This window comes from Stegostoma tigrinum, chromosome 4 (genome assembly GCF_030684315.1).
Source record: "Stegostoma tigrinum isolate sSteTig4 chromosome 4, sSteTig4.hap1, whole genome shotgun sequence".
NCBI lineage: Eukaryota > Metazoa > Chordata > Chondrichthyes > Orectolobiformes > Stegostomatidae > Stegostoma > Stegostoma tigrinum.
Genome location: NC_081357.1, coordinates 1,612,420 through 1,632,823, shown reverse-complemented (window position 1 = coordinate 1,632,823; position 20,404 = coordinate 1,612,420). Strand labels below are relative to the sequence as shown.

Below are 20,404 nucleotides of genomic sequence, written 5' to 3'. Positions count from 1 at the left end.
TTGGCCAGAAACATTTCCTTCACCAAAGGGCATTAGCAAATCAGGCTTTTTAATGAAAATTGCTGAGAATTTCTTGGGTCAGCATTACTTCTTTCTTTATTCATTCATGGGATGAGGGCATTGCTGGCCAGGCAGCATTTGTTGCCCAGAGGGCAGTTAAGAATCAGCCACAATGCTGTGGGTCTGGAGTCACATGTAGGCCAGACCAGGTAAGGATGGCAATTTCCTTCCCTAAAGGAGAATTAGTGAACCAGATGGGTTTTTCTGGCAATCAACAATGGATTCACAGTTGTCATTAGATTTTTAATTCCTGATATTTTACTGAATTCAAGTTCCACCATCTGCCTTGGCAGGATTCGAACCTGGGTCTCTAGAACATTTTCTGGGTCTCTGGATTAATAGTCCAGCAATAATACCACTAGGCCATCGCCTCCCACAAGACTAGTTTCAATTCTAGATTTAATTGAATTCAGATCATTCTGTGAATTTCCACGAGCTGCCCTGGTTATGGTTGAACCCACCTTCCCCAGAGCTCAATAATATCGGTTCACATCTGGAGAGAGAGCTTGAGAGACTGGCTGTTGGCAAATGTTTCCTTTTATGCAAATATGATAAATGCTATTCATACCGGAGAGCTCTTTCCTTGAGTGAGCTCCATCTCCTAGTAGTTATCTTTTCATTCTCTTCCCAATGATCATGTGAACTTGTGAAGTTAACTTTCAATGTTCATCCTTTACACAATACTGACTAATCGGGAGATGATGCCAGTTCATCATTCAGACCATCTTTGTACATCAGCCCAGCTAGAGCTCACATCCTTGTAGAATCTCGTGCTGTCTCCACAAAGTAGGATCAGAGTGTATAATGTTTTCTCGAGGATACGGTCAGGAATCTACAGTGACTCTGCAGCCAAGAGTCGTTGTAGTTTTAGGTCCTCTGCAATGATGATTGTGTTCCCTTGTTTGATTGGAACAGCACTCATCCTATCCCTCCCCAGTCTGGACATGAACAAATGGACTAACAAATAGAAACCGTGATCAGTGATAATGGGAGCTGCAGATGCTGGAGAATCCAAGATAACAAAGTGTGGGGCTGGATGAACACAGCAGGCCAAGCAGCATCTCAGGAGCACAAAAGCTGACGTTTCGGGCCTAGACCCTTCATCAGAAAAACTGTGCTCCTGAGATGCTGCTTGGCCTGCTGTGTCAATCCAGCCCCACACTTTGTTATCTCGCATTCTCCAGCATCTGCAGTTCCCATTATCACTGACCTTACTATTCTAATCCCATTTTCCAGCACTTGGCCTGTAGTTTTATCTGTCCTGGCCTTGCAAGTGCACATCGAAATACTCTACAATGTGATGAAGGCTTCTACCTCTATTACCCTGACAGGCAGTGAGTTCCAGATTTCCCACCACCCTCTGGGTGAAAACAATTTTCTTCACATCTCCTCCAAACCTTCTGCCCCCTTACCTTCGATCTCTGCCCCTTGGTCATTGATCCCTCCAACAAGGGGGAAAGTTTGTTCTTGTCTGCACCCCGTGATAATTTATACGTCTCAATCATGTTCCCTGTCAATCCCCTCTGCTCCAAGGAACACAACCCCAATCTGTCCGATTTCTCTTCATAGAGAAAGCTCTCCAGCCCAGGCAACATCCTGGTTGACCTCGTCTGCCCCAACTACAGCTGCAGTAGCTTGGAGTTCAGTCTATCATTGCAGTCCAGGTTAGTAATGTCGGCATTAAGTGACTGAGATTCAAATAGCTTCAATTTGTGAACTGGACGCTGAATTATCTCAAGAGGGTTGGGATATAAAAGCAGCGATGTGCTTCTGAGGCTTTATATAGCTCTAGTTAGGCCCCATTTAGAATACTGTGTCCAATTTTGGGCCCCACACCTCAGGAAGGACATACTAGCCCTGGAGCATGTGCAGCGGAGATTCACACGGATGATCCCTGGAATGGTAGGTTTAACGTATGATGAACAGTTAAGGATCCTGGGATTGTACTCATTAGAGTTTAGAAGGTTGAGAGGAGATCTAATAGAAACTTACAAGATAATGTATGGTTTAGAAGGGGTGGATGCTGGGAAGTTGTTTCCTTTAGGCGGGGAGACTAGGACCCGTGGGCACAGCCTTAGAATTAGAGGGGGTAAATTTAAAACTGAAACGAGACGGCATTTCTTCAGCCAGAGAGTGGTGGGCTTGTGGAATTCATTGCCGCAGAGTGCAGCGGAGGCCGGGAAATTGGATGCCTTCAAGGCAGAGATTGACAAATTCTTGATCTCAGAAGGAATCAAGGGCTACGGGGAGAGTGCAGGGAAGTGGTGTTGAAATGCCCATCAGCCATGATTTAAATGGCGGAGTGGACTTGATGGGCCAAATGGCCTTACTTCCACTCCTATGTCTTATGGTCTTATGAATTCCAGATAATGCAATTTCTCCAGGAGAGGAGAAGTAACTGAAATTCTTTGTACCAGGAGGCTATCACATGCCTTAGGATGGACTGCTCTACTACAGCCAGTAATCAGGGACAGCTTAGTGTAACTACAATTGAGACGAGAACAGGAACGTCAGCTTCTGTCATTGTGCAATAGCTTTTAGGCCTCAGAGCCTGTTGGGACCAGTGCAGTAGCTGTCAGTCTCAACTGGGATCTTGGGTTCATGTCGCACCACAGGTGACTCCACTGCAGTATACACTCTCACACACACTCACATACACGCACAGAAGCACACACACAGACACACAATCTCCGTTGCGCATGCACACACGCACACACGCACACGCTTATAAATCTATGGGATGAATTTGCATCTGCAGATTTGTAATTGCAGATACATTCTATTTGGTTCAAAAAGCACACAATTTTTAGACAATCAATGTGGTATTTTATAAATTCCCACTTCGGAAATAAAACCAGTCTGACTCCAGGTTAAAACACAGACAGATTCTAAACAAGGCCTCACACTTAAAATGCATTGTCTGACCTGGGATGTCACCTCCTGTATTATGTGATTAAAACCTTTAATTATCTCAGGGCAGTGACTTGAAAGAAATCCTGGGATTTGCATATTAATCAATTGAAACCTGTATCTCCTTTCTAACAAATTAGAGATTTAACAGCCATCTTAGAGTTTGTTCAATACATTTGAATCAGTTCTATGACCTTGTGGTCATTTGTTTTTAAAGGCCCAGGCCCTCATGTCTCTGTGCCTCACTGCTCTGGCCCTCACTCCCCTCTCCCTCAGGCTGCAAGGAAACGTGCTTTCACCATCTCCTTTGTTAACCCCTTTTGGCATCTTATATATCTCCTGTCCTCTCATCAACTCCAGAGAGCATGGGCTGAAGCTGATCAGTCTGTCTTCAATAAGACAAACCTCTCATCTCTCGAATCAACCTAGTGACCACCCCCTAATGCAACTCTATCCCTCCTCCAGTAAGGGGGACAAAATTATACACAATGCTGCAGATATGGTCTCACTAATGTCTTGTACAGTTGCAGCAACTCTTCCCTATTTTTATATTCCAGTCCTTTAATAATAAGTGCCAAAATTCCATTTGCTTTCCTTATTAATTGCTAAACCTAATACTAGCTTTCTGTGATACATACACAAAGACACCCAGATCCCTCTGCACTGAAACACTCTGAGGCTTCTCTCTATTTCGATCAAAGGTTCCCCTTCTATTCCTCCCAAATCAAACTGGATAACCTCACACTTATTCACGTTATCTCTGTGACTTTATGTTAAACCTCACTTGCTAATTTTTCGCCCATTCACTGAACCTGTCCATGTCCATTCGCAAATTTCCTATTCCACACTGGCCATTCCCATTGCCATGGACCGTCAGGGCGAGGGGGCGGGGACAAAGCGTGGGGCGTGGCTGGGGAGGGGGCGTGGTCGGAGGGGGAGAGAGGCGGGGTCAGACTGAGAAGCGCGGTGCGTGAGGGGGCGGGGTCATGGTGACAGGCGGGACCAGAGCGTGGGGCGAGGTGCAGACGAGGGGGCGGGGTCTTGGTAATGGGCGCGGACAGTGAAACGTGGGCGGGACCCGGATAAGGGGGTGGGGCAGGGCGGGACCCGGATAAGGGGGTGGGGCAGGGCGGGACCCGGATAAGGGGGTGGGGCAGGGCGGGACCCGGATAAGGGGGAGGGGCAGGGCCGTGTCCCGTGACTGAGGCCTAGCTGAGTCGGCTGCGGGGCCCGAGGTTCGCCTGGAGCGATGGAGCCGGTGAGCTGGCGCTCTGAGCCGGTATGCCCCCTCTTTGGGGGTGAGTGCGGCTCTGACGCTGAGCGGCTCGACTCCTCGTACGGGTCAGAGTCCCTGGGCGGGCGGCTGGAGTCCGCCTCGTACCGGCTTCAGGAGGAGGCTCGGCCCGAGGGCTGGGGCCCTGAGAGTGACCCCAAAGCCTGCAATGAGCAGGATCCTGCTGAACGGCTCGACTCCTCGTACGGCTCCCAGTCCCTGACGGAGTCTCTGAGTGAAGCACTGGAGCGCAGCTGCCAGCTGGAAGTGCCCGGGGACCCCGCAGCACAGCCTGAAGCTCGGCTCAACCCGTACACCTTCCTGGGCGAAGACGGGGACTCGTAAGTGGGGGGCCATCCAAGGGCCTAATCCGAATCAAAACTCTCTGTTGCAGGGGGTTTAATCTGGTTCAGAGCACCTTGTGGGGAGGGGGGGGTTAATCCGGCCGTCAGCCTGTGCCGTGGGGGGTGGGGAGGGGGGGTTAATCCGGCCGTCAGCCTGTGCCGTGGGGGGGGGGGAGGGGGGTTTAATCCGGCCGTCAGCCTGTGCCGTGGGGGGGGGTTTAATCCGGCCGTCAGCCTGTGCCGTGGGGGGGGGGGGGGGTTAATCCGGCCGTCAGCCTGTGCCGTGGGGGGGGGGGGTTAATCCGGCCGTCAGCCTGTGCCGTGGGGGGGGGGGGGGGTTAATCCGGCCGTCAGCCTGTGCCGTGGGGAGGGGGGGTTAATCCGGCCGTCAGCCTGTGCCGTGGGGGGAGGGGGGGGTTAATCCGGCCGTCAGCCTGTGCCGTGGGGGGAGGGGGGGATTAATCCGGCCGTCAGCCTGTGCCGTGGGGGGAGGGGGGATTAATCCGGCCGTCAGCCTGTGCCGTGGGGGGGGGGGAGGGGGGTTAATCCGGCCGTCAGCCTGTGCCGTGGGGAGGGGGGGTTAATCCGGCCGTCAGCCTGTGCCGTGGGGGGGGGGTTTAATCCGGCCGTCAGCCTGTGCCGTGGGGGGGGGGGTTAATCCGGCCGTCAGCCTGTGCCGTGGGGGGGGGGGTTAATCCGGCCGTCAGCCTGTGCCGTGGGGGGGGGGGGTTTAATCCGGCCGTCAGCCTGTGCCGTGGGGGGTGGGGAGGGGGGTTTAATCCGGCCGTCAGCCTGTGCCGTGGGGGGTGGGGAGGGGGGTTTAATCCGGCCGTCAGCCTGTGCCGTGGGGGGTGGGGAGGGGGGTTTAATCCGGCCGTCAGCCTGTGCCGTGGGGGGGTGGGGAGGGGGGTTTAATCCGGCCGTCAGCCTGTGCCGTGGGGGTGGGGGAGGGGGGTTTAATCCGGCCGTCAGCCTGTGCCGTGGGGGGGGGGGGTTAATCCGGCCGTCAGCCTGTGCCGTGGGGAGGGGGGGTTAATCCGGCCGTCAGCCTGTGCCGTGGGGAGGGGGGGTTAATCCGGCCGTCAGCCTGTGCCGTGGGGAGGGGGGTTTAATCCGGCCGTCAGCCTGTGCCGTGGGGGGTGGGGAGGGGGGTTTAATCCGGCCGTCAGCCTGTGCCGTGGGGGGTGGGGAGGGGGGTTTAATCCGGCCGTCAGCCTGTGCCGTGGGGGGTGGGGAGGGGGGTTTAATCCGGCCGTCAGCCTGTGCCGTGGGGGGTGGGGAGGGGGGTTTAATCCGGCCGTCAGCCTGTGCCGTGGGGGGGGGGGGTTAATCCGGCCGTCAGCCTGTGCCGTGGGGAGGGGGGGTTAATCCGGCCGTCAGCCTGTGCCGTGGGGGGGGGGGGGTTAATCCGGCCGTCAGCCTGTGCCGTGGGGAGGGGGGGTTAATCCGGCCGTCAGCCTGTGCCGTGGGGAGGGGGGGTTAATCCGGCCGTCAGACTGTGCCGTGGGGGGTGGGGAGGGGGGTTTAATCCGGCCGTCAGCCTGTGCCGTGGGGGGTGGGGAGGGGGGGTTAATCCGGCCGTCAGCCCGTGCCGTGGGGGGGGGGGGTTTAATCCGGCCGTCAGCCCGTGCCGTGGGGGGGGGGTTTAATCCGGCCGTCAGCCCGTGCCGTGGGAGGGGGGGTTTAATCCGGCCGTCAGCCTGTGCCGTGGGGGGTGGGGTTAATCCGGCCGTCAGCCTGTGCCGTGGGGGGGGGGTTAATCCGGCCGTCAGCCTGTGCCGTGGGGGGGGGGGTTTAATCCGGCCGTCAGCCTGTGCCGTGGGGGGGGGGGGGGGGGGTTAATCCGGCCGTCAGCCTGTGCCGTGGGGGGGGGGGGGGTTAATCCGGCCGTCAGCCTGTGCCGTGGGGGGGGGGGGGTTAATCCGGCCGTCAGCCTGTGCCGTGGGGGGGGGGGGTTAATCCGGCCGTCAGCCTGTGCCGTGGGGGGTGGGGAGGGGGGGTTAATCCGGCCGTCAGCCCGTGCCGTGGGGGGGTGGGGTTAATCCGGCCGTCAGCCCGTGCCGTGGGGAGGGGGGGTTAATCCGGCCGTCAGCCTGTGCCGTGGAGGGTGGGGTTAATCCGGCCGTCAGCCTGTGCCGTGGGGGGTGGGGAGGGGGGGTTAATGCGGCCGTCACCCTGTGCCGGGGGGAGGGGGGGTTAATCCGGCCGTCACCCTGTGCCGGGGGGGGGGGGGGTTAATCCGGCCGTCAGCCTGTGCCGTGGGGGGGGGGGTTAATCCGGCCGTCACCCTGTGCCGGGGGGGGGGGGGGGTTAATGCGGCCGTCACCCTGTGCCGGGGGGGGGGGGGGGGTTAATGCGGCCGTCACCCTGTGCCGGGGGGGGGGGGTTAATGCGGCCGTCACCCTGTACCGGGGGGAGGGGGGGTTAATCCGGCCGTCACCCTGTGCCGGGGGGGGGGGGGGTTAATCCGGCCGTCACCCTGTGCCGGGGGGGGGGGGGGGTTAATCCGGCCGTCACCCTGTGCCGGGGGGGTGGGGTCGGAGTCTGGGTTCATCCTGCTTGGAGCCCTCGGTGCGACTCGGGTGGCTGGCAGATGGGGTGTTAATCCATCTTGCAATAGGGTCAATGTGGGTTGGCTGTCAGTTCATTAATGATATGTTCCCACACGCTTTCCATTGCTGTCACTGTCTATTCTCTCGATCAATCTCTCAGTTTCTCTCTCTGCCTCTGTCTTTCAGGATTGTACACTTAGCAATAATCCACAAAGCCGAGGACTATGCTCTCCACTTCATCTCTTACTTCACAGTGGAAATGTTGGATATCCAGAATGACCTGTTCCAGGTACTGTCCATTATGTTGTTTGGAGAGCTTTCAGGGGCTGGCACTGAATATTAGCTCACTGGCTGGAGGGGTCAGTGCTGCACTGCTAAATTCAGGAAGCCCAGCAAACTACTGCGGTGAAGTGTTTAACTTCAGTTGGGGGAAGAGAGTTCTAGAAACATTGATTTGTGATAGGTTTGTAGTGACATGGGGTGGGAAGGGATCAGTTTTGAAGAGTGAGCATGGATTTGTTGAGGGAGAATCGTGGCAAACTGACTTGCTGGAGTTAAGTATAGAATACAGAAAAATACACCACAGGGTCTTCGGCTCGCAATGTTGTGACAACTTATTATTCTTAAAGATCAAACTACCCTGCATTTTACTATAATCCATGTCCCTCATGTATCTAACTCCACTATCACTGCCGGCAGCACATTCCACACACCCACCACACTCTGTGTGAAGAACCTACCTCTGACATCTCCGCTATACCTTCCTCCAATCACCTTTAAAGTTATGCCCCCTTCGTATTAGTCATTTCCACCCTGGGAAAAAGTCTCTGACTATTCGCTCTATCTATGTCTCTCATCATCTTGTAAATCTCTATCTAGTCACCCCTCATCCTTCTTCGCTCCAATGAGGAAAGCCCTAGCTCCATCAACCTTTCCTCATAAGACCTGCCCTCCAGTCCAGGCAGCGTCCTGGTAAATCTCCTCTGCACCCTCTATAAAACTTCCACATTATTCCTATAATGAGGTGACCAGAACTGAACACAATATTCCAAGTGTGGTCTAACCAGGGTTTTATAGAGCTGCAGCAAAACCTCAGCATAAACTCAGTCCCCCTGCCAATGAAAGCCAACATGCTGTACACCTTCTTTACAACCCTATTATCTTGGGTGGCAACTTTGAAGGATCTATGGACGTGGACCCTAAGATCCCTCTGTTCCTCCACACTGCCGGGAATCCTGCCATTAACCCTGTATTGTGCATTCAAATTCCACCTTACAGAATGAATCACTTCACACTTTTCTGGGTTGAATTCTATCTGCCACTTCTTTGCCCGGCTCTGCATCCTGTCAATGTCCCGTTGCAACCAACACCAGCCCTCCACGCTGTCCACAACTCCACCAACCTTAGTGTCATCGGCAAACTTACTAACCCACCCTTCCCCTTCCTCATCCAAGTCATTTATAAAGGTCACAAAGAGCAGAGGTCCTAGAACAGATCCCTGTGGAACACCACTGGTCACCGAGCTCCAGGCTGAATACTTTCCATCTACTCCCACCCTCAGTTACAGAGTTGCATAGTCATACAGCACAGAAACAGACCCTTCGGTCCAACCAGTCCATGCCGAACATAATCCTAAAATACACTAGTCCCACCTGCCTGCTCCTGGCCGATACCCCTCCAAACTGTTCCTATTCGTGTATCTATCCAAATGTCTTTTAAACATTGTAATTGTACCCACATTCACCACTTCCTCTGGAAGTTCATTCCACACACGAAACATCCTCTGTGGAAAAAAACATTGGCCCTCATGTCTTTTTTAAATCTCCCTCTCTCACCTTAAGAATGTACCCCCCCCCCCCCCCCCCACCCTGGAGAAAGTACACCTACCATTAACTCTCTGTACCTCTCATTATTTTACAAACTTGTATCAGGTGGCCCCTCAACCTCCAACACTCTAGTGAAAGAAAATGTCCCAGCCTATCCAGCCTTTCTTTGTAAGTCGGTAACATCCTGGTAAATCTCTTCTCAGTCCTCCAGCTTGATAATATCCTTCCTATAATTGGGAAACCAGAACTGGATACTGTACTCCAGAAGAGGCTTTACTGAGGTGACAGAGAGGGTTGGTGAGGAGTACGTAACGTTTAAGGAAGCTCAGTAAGGTGGAGGGGTAGCACTGTTAATTAAGGATGGCATTTGTGCAAGCATTAGAGATGAGCTTGGTTGAGCAGAACTGGGGGTAGAATTGGTTTGTGTGGAGATGAGGAATATAAGGCAAAGATGGCAACAGTGGAAGCGGTCTAGAGGCTCCTGAACAGAAGCCAGAAGGTGGTTATGCTGAGTAGGCAAGAAGAAATAACAGTGATTCTAATAAAAGAATGACATGAATCATGGGTGACGTTAATCTACATGGACTAGAAAAATCAGGTGGGGGAATAAACTAGTCCAGAGGATTTGATTTGACTTATTATTGTCACATGAACTGAGATACAGTGAAAGGTATTGTGCTAACCAGACAAATCATGCCTTGCACAAGCATATTGGGGCAATAGAACACAGAAATATAATGTCACAGCTAGAGAAAATGCAGACAAAGATCTACTCTCGTACATGAGGTCCTTTCAAAAATCTGACAACAGTGGGGAAGAAGCTGTTCTTAAATCTGTTGGTATTTGTTTTCAAAGCTTTGTATATTCTGCTTGACAGAAGAGGTTGGAAGAAAGTATCACTGGGGTGGAAGGGATCTTCGACTATGCTGGCTGCTTTCCTGAGGCAGTAGGAAGTGTAGATGGAGTCAATGGTGGGGAAGGCTGGTTTGCAAGTGATGGACTGGGCTGCATTGACAACTCTCTACAATTCCTTGCAGTTTTGGGCATAGCAGTTGTCATACCAAGCTGTCATACCAAGCTGTCATGCATCCAGGTAGGATGATGCATCAATAAAATGCCATTGAATGTTAGAACAGTGTGTTATGACAGCAGCCAGAGCCATCCTCACCCTGGTTTTGACCACCGAGACAGGATTAGTCACTGACGCCATAATGAAAGTGACTCTGGGGTAGCGCTGACCACAATATGATTAGTTTTTACACACTATTTAAGGGGGAGGAGTGAGCCCAAGAACACTATAGACCTTGTTTAAATTCAGTATAATGAGGCAGTGAAAGCAGACCTGTTCAAAGTGAACTGGCAGATGTAGTTCAGGGATAGTTCAAGAGAGCTACTGTGACAAACACAGAAAGCACAGAATAGGTACATTCTGCCAAATGAGGAAAAATTCCAAGGATGAACAGCTATCTGTGATTAACTAAAGAAAGTGAACAATAATATCAAACTCATTTTAAACAAAAATATACAGTTGGGTAAAGATAACTGGCAAATCAGAAATTAAACAACAGCAAGAATTGTGCAAAAATGAACAAGGAGAGAAAGTTAGCCAAAACAGTAAAAAGAGGAAAAGTTTCTTCAAAATAACTCCTATCTACATTGGTCCTATAGAAATGAGTCTGGGAATTAGTAATGGGGAATAAAGAGAAGGCAGACTAATTAAACAGTTATATTACATTCATTATAGATAGAATACAACTAGCATTCTGAAAATAGCTTTAAATCAGGAATTGACAGGGAAGAACTATTACAATTTTTACAAAGGTATTACAATTACCAAGGAAGTGGTACTGAGTAAATTGTTGGAACAATGAGTTGACAAGTCCCCGGATCCAGTTGGACTATTCCTAGATCTTGAAAGAAGAAGTCAGTGAGGTAATTAATATGGTGGTTTTAATTTTCCAAAACTCATTAGATTCAGGGATGGTTCCTTTAGATTGGAAAATAGCTCATGAAACTCTTTTATTCAAAAAGGAAGGGAGACAGAAAGCACGAAACAACAGGCCAGTTAGCTTCACGTTTATCAGAGCACTTATCCGAGGGCCCTGTTATAATGTCTTTAAGTTCAGGGTGATCAGGCAGAACCAATGTGGTTATGTGCAAGGGAAATCATGTTGCAATAATTTGAGTTGTTTGAAGAAGTAACTTGTGCTGTAGGTAAAGGGCAGCCTGTGGATGTGTTGTTTCAGATTTCCAGAAGGTATTTGATAAGTTACTAAAGCAAAGGTTGTTGTGGAAAATAAAATGTCATGGTGTACTGGGTAATATATCAACATGATTGGCTGGCTAACAGGAAGCAGAGAGTCGGAATAAATAGGTCTCCCTCAGACTGGCAGGATGAGTGGAGTGTCACAGGGACTGATGCTGGGGCCTCAACTCTTTACAATTTATAGAAATTATCTGGACTGGAGGCATGGAGCTAAATGTGCTGAAGACACAACGATAGGTAGAAAAGTGAGTTGTGAAGAGAACACGAGGCTCCAAGGGGATACAGATAGGTTAAGTCAGTGGGCACAGGTCTGGCAAATAGACTACAATGTGGGGAAGTGTTAAACTGCCCAATTCGGCAGAAAAAAATCTAAAAGCAGCACATGACCTCTCACCATTTAGGTAATGCAACACTGAGATACAGAGAGATCTGGGCATCCTACTGCGTAAGAACTTAAGAGGAGCAGGAGTAAGTCACCTGGCCTGTTGAGTCTGCTCCACTATTCAATAAGATCATGGCTGATCTTCTCATGGATTCAGCTCCACTTACCCACCCGCTCACCATAATCCTTAATTCCTTTACTGTTCAAAAATCTATCTATCTTTGCCTTAAAAATATCTAACAAACTACTCGACCACTTCACTGAGCAGGGAATTCCACAGATTCACAATCCTTTGGGTGAAGAAGTTCCTCCTCACCTCAGTCCTACATCTGCTCCCCCTTATCTTGCGTCTGTACCCCCAGGTCATGTTTTACCCACCAGTGTAAACATCTCCCTGCTTCTATCTTTTCTATTCCCTGCATAATTTTGTATGTTTCTATAAGATCCCCCTTCATTCTCCCAAATTCCAATGTGTATAGTCCCAGTCTACTCAGTCTGTCCTCATAAGTCAACCCTCTCAACTCCAGGCTCAGCCTTCTGAACCTCCTGTGCACTCCCTCCAGTGCCAATACATCCTTTCTCAAGTAAAGAGATCAAAGCTGTACACAGTATTCCAGGTGTGGCCTCACCAGCTCCCTATGCAGCTGTAGCATAACCTCCCTGCTTTTAAACTCCATCTGTTTAGAAATGAAGATCAATATTCCACTTGCCTTCCTAATTACCTGCTGTTCCTGCAAACCAACCTTTTGTGGTTCATGCACAAGGACACCCAGGTCCCTCTACACAGCAGCATGTTGCAATTTTTCACCATTTAAACAATAGTCCAGTTTGCTGCTTTTCCTACCAAAATGGATGACCTCACACTTACTAATATTATACTCCATCTGCCAGACTTTGTGTCCTCTGTACACTTAGCTCTACCCCTCATCTTAGTGTCATCTGCAAACTTTGTCACGCTATACAAGGTCACCGACTCTGAATTATCTTTGTAAATTGTAACCAATTGCAGTCCCAACCCTGAAGCCTGGGGCACTGATCGCTGACCAGAAAAACACACATTTATCTTTGCTTTCTGTTGGTTAAATAATCTTCTCTTCTTGCTAATAATTACCTGTAACGCATGGACCCCAGAAAGTGAGTCTGCAGGTACAGCAAGTAATCCAGGAAAACTCCGACAATGCGCTGGTTTATGGTGAGGAGGGGAGGTTATCCCTCAGTTATACAGGGTTTCGGTGAGACTGTGTACACAGTACGGGGCACTGTACTTACAGAAGGATGTGAATGTGTTGGAAGCAGCTCGGAGAAGGGTTACCAGCCCGATAACCGGAACGGGGTGGGTTCCCCCAGCAGGAAAAGGTTAGACTGGCTTGACCCGCTTCCTGTGGAGTTTAAACAGTCAGAGGGAGCTGAATGGATAACGTATAAAATCCTGAGGGGGCTGGACCAGGTGGGTGTGCAAAGGATGGCCCCTCCTGTGGGAGAATTGAGAACGAGCTGTCAATGTTTAAAAATAACGGGACCTGCATTTGAGACAGAAATGAGGAAACATTTCTTTTTCAGCTGAGGTTTGAGAGTCTTTGGAATTCCCATCCTTGAAAGGCAGTGGATGCAGAGTTAAATATTTTTAAATCGGAGCTTGATTTCTGATGACTAGAAGGGTGAAAGATGATCTGGAATATGTAGAAATACAAAGTTAAGATTAGAATCAGATCAGCCAATGGTGGAGTGCCCTGGAAGGGCTGAGTGGCCTGCTTTTGTGTGGGTGAGGGGTTTATAGAATGCTGTAATATTGCCAAGTAGAACGGTATGTTCGTGAACTGACCAGAGAACAGATTATTTCATGTATTTGAATACGTTACTGCACACCTCTGGGGTGGGTCAGGTTTGAACCCAGACCTTCTGACCCAGAGGCAGGGAGCACTTCCATGGTGCCACAGGGCCAGGTAGGTTATTTTCGATTTGGTACTGTGACATGATCGATTAATGACCTTGGAGTAAAAGCACCTCCTAAATACCAGTATGCTTGGCCTGCTGTGTTCATCCAGCTCCACACCTCGTTATCTCGGATTCTCCAGCATCTGCAGTTCCTATTATCTCAGGGATCACATACACCCCGTTTGAGAGAGCGAAGTTTGGGTCTCAGCTGTCCTTATTTTTGTTTAAGATCCTAGTCCATGTGGGTATGAAATCTGAGCTAGCTGAAGTGAGCTGGCATACTCGGCAAGGGAACAGATCAGGAGAGACACAGTGATTGACATTTAAGTTGGCATTTCAGAACACTCAGGACATGTTCCTGTTGTAATGAAAGGTTAATGAAATGTTGGCCCTTCCAGTGAGCTGCCAGTCCTTTTTCTCCCTCAGCCAAGTGTCAGTCACAGCTATAATGCTCCAGTCCCATGTTCCAAAACCTTTCCTGAGTTCATCTGCCTTAGCTGTAAGACCCCCTGCATTGAAATTAATGCAGTTCAGTTCTTCAGTTATCTCATTCTTTGACGTGCTGTTGCCTGCCCTTTCTAATTAGCTCGCTGTTTTAAATTCAGAACCATCCTCATCTGTGTTTCTAGTCTCCCTGTGACTGCACCCGAACCCTCCCTACAAGTTTACAGGCTGCTGAATAAGACTAGCAATGTTGAGGTTGTCCAGGATATTGGTGAGGCCTCTACTGCAGTACTGTGTGCAATTCTGGTCACCCTGCTATAGGAAGGATTTTATTAAACTGGAGAGAGTTCAGAAAAGATTTACCAGGATATTGCAGGGACAGGAGAGTTTGTTACAAGGAGAGGCTGGACAGGTTGAGACTTGTTTCATTGGAGTGTAGGGAGTTGAGGAGTGACCTTACAGAGGTTTATAAAATTATTGAGGGCTATAGATGAGGTGAATAGCAAAGATCTTTTCTTCAGGGTGGTGTAGTTCAAAACGAGGGGTATATTTTTGAGGAGAGAGGAGAAAGATTTTAGAAGAGAGATGACGGACACATTTTTCACTCAGCGGTTAGTGTATGGAATGAACTGCCAGAGGAAGTTGTAATGCTGGTAGAGCTGCAACATTTTAAAAAATATTTGGATAGGTACATGAACAGGAAAGGTTCGGAGGGAAATGAGCCAAACGCACGCAGGTGGGACTAGTTTAGTTTGGGGAAACTTGATCAGCATGGACAAGTTAGACTAAAGGATCCATTTCCATGCTGTGTGAATCTATTGAAGGGGGTTGGCGTACAAGAGGAGGGAATCCTTACAGTAACTGTACGAGGCGCTGGGGAGACCACATCTGGAATACTGAGAGCAGTTTTGGTCCCATTGTTTAAGGACAGATATCATTTCATTGGAAGCAGTTCGGAGAAGGTTCACTGGGATGATCTCCGGTGCAGAGGGAATGTCTTATGTGCAAAGACTAAACAGGCTGGGACTGTACTCCCTGGAATTTAGGAGAATGAGAGCTGATCTCATTAAAACATATTGGATTCTTAAGGGGCTTTACAGGGTCAATGCTGAGAGGATGTTTCCCCTCATGGGAAAGCCAAGAGCAGGGAGCATAGTCTCAGAATAAAGGGGCACCAATTTAAGACTGAGATGAGGAGGCATTTCTTCTCTCTGAGGGTTGTGAATTGAGCTGTGAGGGCACAGTCCCTGTGTATACTTTAGGCCGAGGTAGACAGATGCTTGATCATCCTGGGATTAAGGATTACAGGGAAGGGGTGGGAAAGCGGATGTGAGGAATACTGGGTCAGCCATGTTTCTGTTGGATGGTGGAGTGAGCTCGAGGGGCTGAATGGCCCTCACCTGTTCCTATTTCTGGTAGTGTCATCCCTATGAACCTTGCTGCCATTACTGATTAAGAATGAGCCAGCCTCGACAGCCGTCTGTGGTAAACAATTCCACAGATACACTCCCTCCAGAAATTCCTCCTCATCTCTGCCTTAAAAAGTGACTCCTTCTTCTTAGCTGATGCCATCTGGTCCCAGATTCGCCCAGAAGCCCCGAAGAATCGTTTACGTTTCAATAAGGTCGCCTCTGATGCTCCTAAATTCCAATCAGTACAGGCCCAACCTTCTCAAACCCTCCTCATCAGACAGCCCTCCATCCCTGGGACCAGACACGTGAACCTTCTCTGGATGGCCTTCGATGCTGGTGTTTCCTCCCTTAGAGATGGGGCCCAAAACTGTTCAGTCTTCCAGCTGACTGGTGCCTTGTGTGATGCGAGTGGACAATCTCCCTACTTTTAAACTCCATTCACTTTGAAATAAAGACCAACATTGCATTTGCCCTCCCCATTAACCCCTGAATGTGGAAGCAGGCTTCTTCTGATGGGTGCAGAGATGGTTAGATCCTGTCACGATGGAGATAATTATTGTGTGTGATATTAATGCCGTAGAATTGTGAGGCAATGGGAGGTGTGAGGTGAACTGGGGCCTGTTAGGAGTGTGGTGGAGCCCTGGAGCAGATTGGGGCTGTGTGTGTGTGTTCTGTGGCGCTGAACGGAGGGGAATGGAGTCGTGGCTTGTTCTTTAACAGCATCGCCTCTATGTTTTAGTCGGCCCTGCATTTAGCTGTGTATACCGAGCAGCTGAACATTGTACAAGAGCTGCTGCGGAAAGGCGTGAATATGAATCAGCAAGACTGGAATGGGAACACACCACTCCACCTGGCCTGTCAGCACCAGCTGCTTGACTGCGTGAGGCTGCTAACAAGCAACAGAACTGGAAAGAAACTGAATATGGAGCTGCAGAACTGGCAAGGTAAAGTGGACAGCAGTAGTTCCAGGTGTCTCTGCATGCTTCACCTACATGTACGGCCCCTTGTTGTCGGCGGGGCCGCGTTGTCCTCAGCCTGTGGTTGGTTGATGTCCATTGTTATAACATTGTGAATTTTTCCACAGGTAGAACATGTCTCCACACAGCGACTCTCACAAGGAACCAGAAGATCTTAGCCGTGCTGCTGCAAACAGGAAGCAACATTAACTCGCAGGTGAGGCTGCAGAATGCTTCAGCCACTCGAGGGTTTTCTTTCTTTGCTGTCCTTCTCTCGTTTTTATTTTCTCTGTGGAGCTTGAACCTTCTCTGCATGCCGCCTGCTTGCAGGGCCCCTTTCCCTTCCTCCTCCTGACCTTCCCTTCCTCTCAGACATCTCCCTCACGAATTCACTCCTCCTCCCTCAGCTCTGGGTCCACTCATTCGCCAGAGTGAGTCCCTGTACTCTCCTTCATGTCTGTTCTGTTCTGTTGCAGGATGGTCCTAGTGGGAAGACCAGCCTACACCTGTCTGTGGAATGTGGGGACCATGCCCTTGTGCGGTTTCTGCTGAGGATGGGGGCCAGTGTCAATGTGACTATGTACAACGGCTGCACAGCCCTACACCTAGCAGTGGGCAAGTGGGATACCCAGATCGCAGACATCCTGTGCCAGGCTGGGGCAGATCCTTTACTGCCCAATGTGGAGGGGGACACCGCCCAGGACCTGGCCTCTGGCAATGTTGATGTGAGTGAAGTAAATGTGAACACAGTTGGAACAGTCTGGGAGGAACAGGGAGGGAGCTTGTGAGAAGGGCCTGGTTCAGTCTGGAACCAAAGAGGACTGAATGTGATGGAACTCTGCTCTGGGAAAGTTCATAGCTCCAAGAAATGATTCTTCATTCTTGACACGTGAATTCGATGGAGATATTCCCAAACTTCGAGAACAAGCATTTATGTAACATGTTTTAACCTTTATAGTAGAACATCCCGAGACCCCTCACCTCATTAATCAGAGAATGTTTGAGCTACTTGAGTTAACTGTAGGCAGACTAAATAGGCAGACTTTCAGGAGTGAGGGAGAAGGGCTGGAAAAGAATTCCCAAGCTTAGGGCAGCTGAAGCAGCAGAGCAAGGGAGGGAGAGACCGCGAGCGAAGAGGATCCAGGAAGGAATTCCGGAGCTTGGGATTCAGAAAGCTTGAAGGTCCTGCTGCTGCTGGTTCAGCAGTTAAGATTGGGGGGTGTTCGAGAGGCTGGAATGATGGCTGTGCTGAGCCTTCAGAGTATGGTCTGGGGGACGTGGTGAGGGCCGAAAGATTACCGTGAGAACTATTTAAAATGGAAAGGAGAGAAAACCCAGGGAATAGAGTTTGCCCACCATCAGTCATGGGGGAAAAACTGCTGGAATCTGTTATAAAAGTTGTGATAACAGAATATTTTGAAGGCAAGAATAGTATTGGACAATGTCAGCGGAACATCACCCTTAACAAACGTACTGGAGTTTTTTGAGGATGTAACCGATTAACGGAGAATCTGTGGATGTGGTGTATTTGGTTAGTGGGCTCGGGTAATATCCTGACACACGTTGAGAATTGGTCCAATTGACAAGAGACAGGAAGTGGGCATACAGAAGTCTTTTCTGGGTGGCAGGCATTGACTGGTGGGGCACTGCAAAAATCAGTGTGGGCCCCTGCTTATTCCCATTATATATAACTGTTCTGGGTGAGGGAACCAGGTGTAATACTTCCTAGTTTGCTGCTGATATGAAACTGAGCGTGATTGTGCGTTGTGAGGAGGATGTGAGGATACTCCAACATCATTTAGACAAATTGAGTGAGTGGGCAAACACGTGACAGATAAAGTACAATGTGGCTAAATGTGCAGGAAAACAGAAGGGCAGAGTATTATATAAATGGTGATCTATTGGGAAGTGTGGGTGTACAGAGGGATCCCCTACAGATCAATCAGTGAATGCAGACTGGCAAGCGCAGCAAGCAATTCGAAAGGCAAATGAAACATCGGCCCATCGCAGTAGGATTGGAGTTGAGAAATAGTGATGTCTTGCCGCAGTCAGACGCGGCCTTGGTGAGAACACACCTGGAGTACTCCCTACAGGATGGGTTTCCCTACCAGAGGCAGGGTAGAGGCAGTGTGGTGAGAGGGTCTCTTGGCTGATACTGGGGATGGCTGGACTTTCCTAGGAGGAGAGTTTGGCTCAATTGCGCTTGTATTCACCAGAGTTTAGAGGAATAAAGGGACTCTGATAAAAACAGAAAATTCTAAGGATGCAGACAGACACAGGGAGAATGCTTTCTCTGGCTGGGGGGGGGTCTAGATGTTGTAATCCCTGCCATTAATACTGATAATGACTGTCTGGAAAGAGACTGTTCAGTCCTTGGCTCTTTGGAAACTCTCCTATCCTCTGCTATATTTTCCCCTTGAAATCCTTCTCCAGTTCTCTTTTTAAAAAAAGTTCCTCTTGCATCTGTTTCTACTGCCCTTTCATTTCCAGATCATTGATGGGCTGAATGGCCTCCTCCTGTGTCATTTTGACGCTGCAGCTGAAGTTTATGTGAGCAGCCCTCTTGGAAGGTTGCGTCTTTGCTGACATTCCCCTCTCTCCCTCTCTCCTGCAGATCCTTGCATTGTTTCCATTTGATGATATAAAGTTGATGGGGAGACCAGTGACATGTTCTGACTTTTGATGACTTATTGGACATTAAATATACACAGGAGAGAGGAGTTGAAGCAATAGAGAAAAAGCGCACTGCTTCATCAAACCTACAAGGACCTGGATCACGTATTAGCCAGTCACTGGTCCTGAACAGATTGACGAGCCAATGGAGTTCATGACCTCCACATCAAGACTGAAATGTTGGAGTGGGAATTTTGGGATGTGTTCAGTTAACACCATCACCTCAGTGGCCTGCCCGTGGGCAATAACACAAAGAGGAAGACTGCTGCGTCGTCTTCCACAACCTCAGGACATCACCAAGTGCTTTGTAGCCAATAAAATAGTCTGGCTATGTACGAGATACAGTTGTCAATTCCATTCAACAAACAACACTCCCTCTTGTAGAGAAACTCTTTCATTGATGTGGAGTGACCTGAACACCTGCACAATTCCTTACATCTTCCTTGAGGAAGTTTCCATTAAATTCCTCACATCACTGTCAGTACAGACGGGGCTTTAGTTTGAACATTCCAATAATGCAGCCCTCCCTCAGCACTGACCCTCCGATAGTGCAGTGCTGATTTTCATGTTTGTCTGGGTCTCAGTTCATCCTGAGATTGCCTTTCGATTCTGTGCTGTGGCTTATATTGTACGATATTTATTAACATTGGAAGTTTGGAAACTGTCGTTAGGCTTGTGCTGAATCTGCTTTAATTGAAAAGGATTCTACTGTACAGGCAGATTCATTTTGCTGTCTGTTCTGTACTGTCTCTTTTTAAAGAGCAGAATGTGTTGTGTTTTCTTTTAATGGGTGGGTGGGCTGAGGAAGTTTATTGATTCTATTTTGTCATTGTATACTGGTAATAAATGTTAACTAACATCTACACTGAGAGCTGGTTCAGCTACGTGGAACATAAAGGGCGAGTTTGGTGAGTGGGCAAGGATGTGCTCTTTCCCACCGTTTCAGCCTCCAGGACACATCGAACATTACAGCACAGTACAGGCCCTTCGGCCCTCGATGTTGTGCCGACCTGTCATACCGATCTCAAGCCCATCCAACCTACACTATTCCATGTATATCCATATGCTTATGCAATGACGACTTAAATGTACCTAAAGTTGGCGAATCTACTACCGTTGCAGGCAAAGCGTTCCATTCCCTTACTACTCTCTGAGTAAAGAAACTACCTCTGACATCTGTCCTATATCTTTCACCCCTCAATTTAAAGCTATGCCCCCTCGTGCTCGCCGTCACCATCCTAGGAAAAAGGCTCTCCCTATCCACCCTATCTAACCCTCTGATTATTTTATATGTTTCAATTAAGTCACCTCTCAACCTTCTTCTCTCTAATGAAAACAGCCTCAAGTCCCTCAGCCTTTCCTCGAAAAACA

At 49.4% G+C, this 20,404-nt stretch overlaps 1 protein-coding gene across 1 annotated transcript; it reads left to right on the top strand.

The window, feature by feature from the left end:
- Window positions 1–4,157: 4,157 nt before the first annotated feature.
- nfkbie (nuclear factor of kappa light polypeptide gene enhancer in B-cells inhibitor, epsilon) lies at window positions 4,158–19,862 on the top strand. Its single transcript, XM_048531904.2, has 6 exons — window positions 4,158–4,584; window positions 7,326–7,428; window positions 16,144–16,348; window positions 16,489–16,577; window positions 16,837–17,085; window positions 18,975–19,862. The coding sequence occupies exons 1-6, from the start codon at window positions 4,220–4,222 to the stop codon at window positions 19,041–19,043; spliced, it is 1,080 nt and encodes a 359-aa protein (XP_048387861.1). The 5' UTR covers window positions 4,158–4,219; the 3' UTR covers window positions 19,044–19,862.
- Window positions 19,863–20,404: the final 542 nt, after the last annotated feature.

Bases quoted from the DNA above. Each gene is read 5' to 3' on its own strand.
- nfkbie (XM_048531904.2), top strand. From the start codon at position 4,220: ATGGAGCCGGTGAGCTGGCGCTCTGAGCCGGTATGCCCCCTCTTTGGG. The intron at 4,585-7,325 runs GTAAGTGGGGGG...TCTGTCTTTCAG, and splicing joins CTGGGCGAAGACGGGGACTC to GATTGTACACTTAGCAATAA. The intron at 7,429-16,143 runs GTACTGTCCATT...TCTATGTTTTAG, and splicing joins TCCAGAATGACCTGTTCCAG to TCGGCCCTGCATTTAGCTGT.